Source organism: Mytilus galloprovincialis, chromosome 9 (genome assembly GCF_965363235.1).
Source record: "Mytilus galloprovincialis chromosome 9, xbMytGall1.hap1.1, whole genome shotgun sequence".
Taxonomy (NCBI): Eukaryota; Metazoa; Mollusca; class Bivalvia; order Mytilida; family Mytilidae; genus Mytilus; species Mytilus galloprovincialis.
Window position 1 is genome coordinate 14,523,454 of NC_134846.1, and position 8,388 is coordinate 14,531,841.

The window sequence follows — 8,388 nt, forward strand, 5'->3', positions numbered from 1 at the left end:
TATAGTGGAATTTTATGTCACTGCCATACAAGTGAGCAGTTTAGCTATGTTGTGTCATGTGTACTAATGTTTTTCTGTTTGTCTTTTTCATTTTTAGCCATGGCGTTGTCATTTTATTTTCGATTTATGAGTTTGACTGCCTTTTTGTATCTTTCGTCCCTCTTTTAGCTAGTTATAAAACCATTTTAAATACACCATTTTCTACGTAAGGAAATATGACAGTTATTTTCTTTTTCGTTTCAGCTTTTGATTTTGCTATTTGATGAGGGACTTTCTGTCTAGAATTTTACTTGGAATTCGATATTTTTGTTGATTTAATTTTTTTCTTAGTCAAGTATGCATAAAACTTTCATCATTTTCACATTCTTGTCCTTCATTGAATTTTAAAAACTTATCTACCTTGACGTTCGGAATCACTTGTTGCAGGATAGTTTGCTGGCTGGTCCTTATTAATTCCGGAAGACAATATGTTTGTCATACTTATCAAAGGTGTTTTGCATTTACTGATTATATTATCTGTTTGATAACATAGAAAATATTGATATTTTGGTTTTTATTATTACGCATCACAGATAACTACAACCGAAGGTTATTGGAAATGGATGGATAAAAAGCTTATTCCAGCAATGTATGCCTCGCATTACGCCAATGGCACAGAAATTATACAGTGGTGGGATAAGAGGTGTACAGCAGATATGGTTTCTCGTAGGGTTGGTATTCCGCGACTTCGACAGCTTCGGATAAAGCCAGGTAAATATTGGTCAAGTACTTCTACTAAAACGTAATTCCCTTTTGTATCTTCCGACTCTCCTTTAAAAATAGTAATTTAATAAAAATCACAAATTTTGCTCGCACATGTTAAATAGAATGCAGTATTTATCCCCAGACATATGGTACTCGATTATATTATTTTATAGTTTCAGCAGCCCTTAATTTTATTTACTAAGATTTCATCAAATCATTTATTGGAAAATAAAATACACATGCACACTTATGAAACAGTTGACTTAGTATGTTAAAAAATCATTGGAATAATGGAAGTGGATCGTGAAAAAGTATGATTGTCAGTTCAAATTGTGTCCCCGAAGTGCTAATTTATTAACACAAAACAATGTTTGATTTATTGTCAACAGTAAACATATGGGATATAAGGCAGGGTAACATATGGGATATAAGGCAGGGTAACATATGGGATATAAGGCAGGGTAACATATGGGATATAAGGCAGGGTAACATATGTATTAGAAATAAAACGTAGACATATGGGATATAAGGCAGGGTAACATATGTACTACAAATAAAACGTAGACATATGGGATATAAGGCAGGGTAACATATGGGATATAAGGCAGGGTAACATATGTATTACAAATAAAACGTAGACATATGGGATATAAGGCAGGGTAACATATGTATTACAAATAAAACGTAGACATATGGGATATAAGGCAGGGTAACATATGTATTACAAATAAAACGTAGACATATGGGATATAAGGCAGGGTAACATATGTATTAGAAATAAAACAAATTTGTAAAACAAACGGGAATAACAACTTTAAGCATTATGGAAATCTGATGGTTTTTTGGAGATAAAATGTTTGCCATTGTTGTACATTAAAAACAAAATGGATGTGAATGTCTTGCTTTATGATTGAAACATATCGTTGCTGGCCCGCTTGGTCTAATTCAATGTGAAATAATGTATTTATATTTTCACCTTGAAGTCATCATTTGTTAAAAATTGGAGTTAACTATGTTCAAGTGTATTTCTTAGTAATTTTGTGCAGGAATAGATGTTATTTTTTTTATGAGAAAATGTGATTTCGATTGTTAACTGAATGTAATGTTGCAGATACTTGTTCGGTAAATCAGCGGTTAGGTAGTCTAATCAACCACTGTAGAAACGAGTACGGATGGACAGACGATGATGCTAAAGATTATCTTCCTGGTTGGGTGAAGCCTGATATAAGTAACCTCTCGGCGGTAGAGGAGTCAAAAACGCCTTGGGTTTACAGAAATTCTTTTGAATTAGCTAATGCTCCGTATCTTGGAGAAATATCAACGTATAAAGGTGGTGGATATGTGGCAATGTTTGAAAGAAATGTTGAAAGAACTAACGAACTTATTGATCATTTACGGAAAGAGGTTTGGTTAGACGTCTATACAAGAGGAGTTTTTCTGGAGTTCACTGTGTATAATCCCAATCTTAATTTATTTGGTTCGATGATAATGTTAGTCGAATTCATGCAATCAGGCGGTGCGGTAACCAGAATGGAGTTTAAGGTAATAATCTATCTAGATATATAATTCTAGCACAGTGATATCCGAAGTTTCTTTTATACTAAAGAGTAAACTTAATTGATTTATGTACTATCAATCATAATACACATTTTGTTTTTGTTTTTTTATTGATATAAAATATTATTCCGGCATACTTATGCAGTTTTTGTTACAATTTATTTTTGACTTAAACTTTATTAAAGAACAAATTACACCCATAAGAGGGCCAAAGGCATGACAATTACATGTAATAACAACAATATAATGATGATATTAAAATTGACATAAAAAGTAAATATAAACCAAAACATTAAACACAATTAAAAGATCAGGTAGCACCTCGTTTTACCATTAATATTCAAAGAGGACTATAATTTTGTACGCCAGACGCCCGTTTCGTATACAACACACTCGTTTGGGACGCTCAAATGAAAAAGTCAAAAAGTCCAATAGGTTCGAAAAGGAAGAGCAATGGAACCAAAGCATCGATGACATAAAGTCCAAAAGGCTTAACTGCAAAGGCATCGATGAACAAAATTTCGAGTTGTTTGGCAAAATACAGGTATGATAATCTACGTGAAGTAGAAAATATTCAGTATGTCGAATAATTTAAAGTTATGTAAACAGTTAATTATAAATATGATTATTTCAATGAAAATAAACAAATATAATATTATCTTCTAACAGATTTTTAGACTATTGAGCTATATCGGAGGCATGGGAGTCGTTGTTATGCTATTTGAAGTTTTGTACGCCTGTTTCACACTGTACTTCTTTGTCCACTTCGTTAAGAAACTAAAGAAGGAGAGAAAGAAATATTTCAATTCGTTCTGGAACAAATTAGAGTTTGCTTTGATGCTGTTTTGTGTTACTGTGATAGCTATGTATGCTTTAAAACACATTTTGACATCTGTTGCAATGAACGCTTTGAAAGACAGAGAGCGAGGTACGTATATCGGTTAACAACAAATGGTTTACTTTTAACAAATCAAAGTTTTTTTTTTTAAATCTGGATCAAGTCTTTTGGAAGACAACAAAGTAAGAAGTCTTAAAATCACAACTTTTGACTTATTGGACTAAAGCAGGGGCGAAAGATACCATAGGGACAGCCAAACTCATAGATAAAAAAAACTCCAAAAAAAAACGCCATAGCTAAAATGGAAAAAGACAAACAGACAAATAATAGTATACAAAACACAACATAGAAAACAAAAGATTATATAACACGAACCCCACTAAAACCTGGGAGTGATCTGAGGTGCTCCTGAAGGGTAAGCAGATCCTGCTCTACATGTGGCACCCATGGTGTTGCTTATTTTATTACAAATCCGGTAAATAGTCGTATTCGGTAGGTCACATTCGTGAAAAAGTAAAGTTTGGTAACAGAAGTTTTGTGTTCTTCAAATCTTAGAATTTGATTAAGAATATGCACACAGTTATGTAACAAACAAAAATTGAGGGAAGTTGCACTAATCGCAAACGGAGCCAGGTCCATGCTTAAACAGAGTAAACCTATCTTGCTATGCACGCATCATCTGCGAAGATAAACGACACTTGGACAAAATATCACAATCTGTAGTTAATGTTGTCAGCGAGTTGACACACAAACATTTCATATCGGTCAACCAATGCGTGATGATGACAGTGAAAAGAGGGAGTGTCATTTTTATTTGATTTTCATGATAAATAAAGACAACAGTAGTATACCGCGGTTCAAAAGTTATAACTCGATTTACCTGAAACAAATCCGGATCACAAATCAAAACCGAGGGAACACATCAACAAAATGGGAAAACAACGCAACAATAGAAACACTTAGCTGTTACAAACACAAACGACAACATACATAGAGACGAAATATTTGAAAACAACAGCCGAAATCTTTACTTGGAACACAATGAATGGTGGTTTGAACCTGTTTTTATTAGTAGCCAAACCTCCTGCTGATATGGCAATGATAAAAAACCCACTCAAATGACAATATTACGTGACAGAAACACATACAAAAGAACGCAGGAACCTATAGGACAGAGAAATACACAAATAAATGATTTTATAGTACATTACAACATGTAAACCAGAGAATGAAAACGGACACCCCCATTAGATTTACGACAGTACCCAACAATAGAATTATGAAATATGCGTTACACGAATGTATCCACAAAATGTGACGTCACAAAAAAGGCTCTGTGTTCTTCCTTATGGAGCCCACCCATGTAAAAAGTAAAATCACAAAAATACTGAACTCCGAGAAAAATTCAAAACGGAAAGTCCCTAATCAAATGTCAAAATCAAATGATAAATAAAGGCAACAGTAGTATACCGGTGTTCGAAATTCATAAATCGATTGAGAAAAAAAAACAATTCGGGTTACAAACTAAATCTGAGGGAAGCACATCAAATAGAAGAGGAGTACTCTGACACAACAGAAACACAACAATAAAATGTAACACGCAAAGAGACCAACTATAATATAATAATGGCCATTCTCCTGACTTGGTACAGGACATTTTAATAAAAAAAAATAATGGTGGGTTGAACTTGGATTAGTGGCATGCCAAACCTCCCGCGTTTATTGCAATGTTATATATAACATTAAAATGACAACCTCACATGATAGGACTACCATAAAAAAAAAAATGGGAGAACATATAGGACAGAGAAGCACCCGAATAATAGCTAACAAAAGGTGACAGGTTTAAAATTTAATACGCCAGACGCGCGTTTTGTCCACATAAGACTTACCAGTGACGCTCTGTTAAAAAAGTTCAAAGCCAAAATAAAGGGACAAAGTTGAAGGGCATTGAGGAGCAGAAGTTCCAAAAAGTTGTGCCCAAAACGGCTAGGGTTTTCTGCTGGATAAGAACATCCTTTAAACACATCAAACGAATGGACAACAACTGGCATATTCCTGACTTGAAACAGGCATGTTCACGTGTAGAAAATGGTGAATTGAACCTGGTTTTATAGCGCTAAACCTCTCACTTGTACGAGAGAGGGACGAAAGATACCGACGGGACGGCCAAACTCATAAATCTAAAACAAACTGACAACGCCATGGCTAAAGATGAAAAAGACAAACAAACAACAGCACAAATTACACAACATAGAAAACTAAAGAATAAACAACACGAACCCCACCAAAAAACGAGGGGTGATCTCAGGTGCTCCGGAAGGGTAAGCAGATCCTGCTCCACATGTGGCTCCCGTCGTGTTGCTTATGTGATAACAAATCCGGTAAATAGTCTAATTCGGTAGGTCACATTCATGAAAGGGAAGAGGGATTGTAGTTACGACGTACGGAACATATCCGATATCATTTGTGAAACGGTTATTCCATAACGGTCAACCAGCTCGGGATGGCTTCCGTAAAATTTATGAAGGGATGTTTTCAACTTCACCATTTGGAACTCTTGGTTTAACAGCTTTCTTGTTAGCAAGGAAATGCAAGCACGGGAATATCGTATCAATTGGGAGATATATACCCCGTATGCAGGTGCTGCTGGAATGTTGCTACTTAGAAATGGAAAGTTCACATTTGGAAAGCTAAAATCATCTCCTTTGTCTTAAAGTTTTGTTTTCAACCGACCCTCATTGTGAATTTCTAGATGTAAGTCAAGATATGAGGCCGACTTATCTGTATCTGTAGTATCCTTTATCTCAAGCTCGATGGGATAGATTTACGACAGTCGCATCAATTTCCATTAGATTGTTAATGATGCATGAACAAAATGTCACAAATAGAGGTACAAAAACAACACGGACCACCCCATTAATTCGAACTGACAACATTTTGTTTTGTCTTTCTCTGGTTGTAATAGGGCCCATCAATCTTGTCTTTAATTCTAAATCATAACTTGGTATATTATCAATGTTTAAATCGCCTTATTAAGTGCTCAAGTTTAACAATGTGAAATATCAGGTATTTTTTACACGAAGCAGACAGTCATATTCGCAAAGTATAAATTTCATAAAACTATACAATAACCTAAAGCCACTTAATCGAAAAATCATTTATGTCGTCAGTTATGGACTAGTTCAAAACTAAAACATTAATTCACTTGTTAAGTTGTAACAGTTTCTCTTGTAGAAAAGAATATTTTTTCAATGTTTATACACAACCATGCACTTATTAATACCGGTAATGTTTGTTTTTTATTACAGCTGACAACGTTAATTTCCAGTCTCTCGCCGCGTATGATGAACTTTACAGTTATATGGTTGGAATAGTCGTGTTTCTTGCTACCATACAGTTCCTTAAACTTCTACAGTTTAACAAGAAAATGAATATGTTGGGAGATACAGTCAATTTAGCATCAAAAGATCTGAAAGTGTTTTCGTTTGCGTTCATTATGTACTTTTTAGCATTCACCATATTTGGATTCCTGCTTTTTGGTTCTACCTTATATGCATTTGCCAGTTTTGTCAGCGCAGCAGAATCAATGTTTGCATTCACGTTGGGTAGTTTTGATTTTGCCGCAATGGAAGCATCACAGAAGATTTTGGGTCCAATATTTTTCTTTTTGTTTATTTTTATAGTTTATGTTGGATTAATGAGTATTTTCCTAACGATAATTGCTGATGCTTTTAACACCGTAAAGGAAAATGTAGCCAATCAAACGAACGATTATGAGATTGTTGATTTCATGTGGAAGAAAATTCAAGGTGTTATAGGATAAAATTGTTAAGGATGTTCGCATCTCCTGTTTTAGAAATTTTGTCATATATTCTGAATCCTCTGCTTTTATCTATGTAAAGCCATTAAAAATTGGAAACGGTAACCCCTATTTTTCTTTTCATCATTATATTACATACATTTCAAAAAGGCATCTTTCAAAATCTTATAAAATTGAATCCTTGCTATTTTTTCATATAAGATTTTGATAGAATAAAGCGTTTTCGGTGTAATTTTCAACAGATTCAATCTTGAAAAAAAAGACACGGACCCTTCATTTCTATCTGATTTGTAAGTTCCTCTTTTGATATACTATCGAGTAATAAAAGTCTTTTAAACAGCTTGTTATTTTGAAAAAGAGTAGCGAACATCCTTAAGTCAGAAAAGTGTTTATAGAAGTTAAACGATACTGGCTTGTTATTGTTTCCTGTTATTTTTACTAAGAGTGTCCAAGTTTTATTCATATCGTCATGTTGTTTGTTATAAATAGCTATCTAGCTCACAAGGAAAGTGAATTAAGAATATTAATGTTTGAAAGAGAAAAAATTCACATAGCGCCATTCACTGATATATTCATTCACAAATCGATTTTTGACATGTTTTGTGTTAGACCTTTTCTCAGGGAAATCTTTTTTCGTATCTACTACAAGAACAAAAACGAATATATTGAAATATTGGAAATATTCATGCTGAGCAAATTTTAAAAATTCTTGTCAACGGTTGAATATTAGGACAATCAGAAAAAAAATGGTCTTCAAACAAGATTCCTTTACATGTATAGTATTTGACATAATGGTGACCAAACAGTAAAATACCTTTAAATATGGTTTACAATTCTTGAAGCCTTCTTTTATACACTTACTCCAATGTGTCGCACTTTTGTATGACAACAAATCTTATTGATTTGCCAATATGTACATTATTTATCTCCAAACATTTTTCACATGCAAACATTACAATGGTTTAAGTGAATTGGGAAATAATTCCACTTTGTGGCCATACTTATAAATTAATCATTGTTAATTAATTAAGTCTTGTTAATTTAACTACGAAAAAAAATTATCAGAAAAACAATTAGCAGTTGTATTCATACATGCAAATGCAAAGATCTCATTGTTATGTTTCTTCAAACTTTTAGTTTGAATAAAATTGATGCAAATTGTCTCCTTTGAGTTACTTGTCTTTACGCAACAGATCACGTGTTAAAACGTAATTGCTTATTTATTACATGCATCAGGTACATCTTATTACAAACAAAGATCCTGATTAAAATGTTTTAAGTTTAAAAGTAAATTGTTATAACTCGAAAAGGCAACAAAACAAAAACAACAGCAAGGATACCAGGCTTATAATCAATACGCAATTCTGAAGACGCATACATAATCACGCGAAAGACGCGAGTACATAAGATTCACCAATGGTAAACA

At 33.5% G+C, this 8,388-nt stretch overlaps 1 protein-coding gene across 1 annotated transcript in view; it reads left to right on the forward strand.

Moving 5' to 3' along the window:
• LOC143044484 (uncharacterized) overlaps positions 1 to 8,125 on the forward strand; it is a 34,119-nt gene extending 25,994 nt beyond the window's left edge. The window contains exons 22-25 of the mRNA XM_076216527.1: positions 573 to 750; positions 1,856 to 2,286; positions 2,971 to 3,229; positions 6,451 to 8,125. Coding sequence (XP_076072642.1) covers positions 573 to 750; positions 1,856 to 2,286; positions 2,971 to 3,229; positions 6,451 to 6,965 — 1,383 coding nt within the window. The 3' untranslated portion in view covers positions 6,966 to 8,125. The remainder of the gene's footprint in view (positions 1 to 572; positions 751 to 1,855; positions 2,287 to 2,970; positions 3,230 to 6,450) is intronic.
• Positions 8,126 to 8,388: the final 263 nt, after the last annotated feature.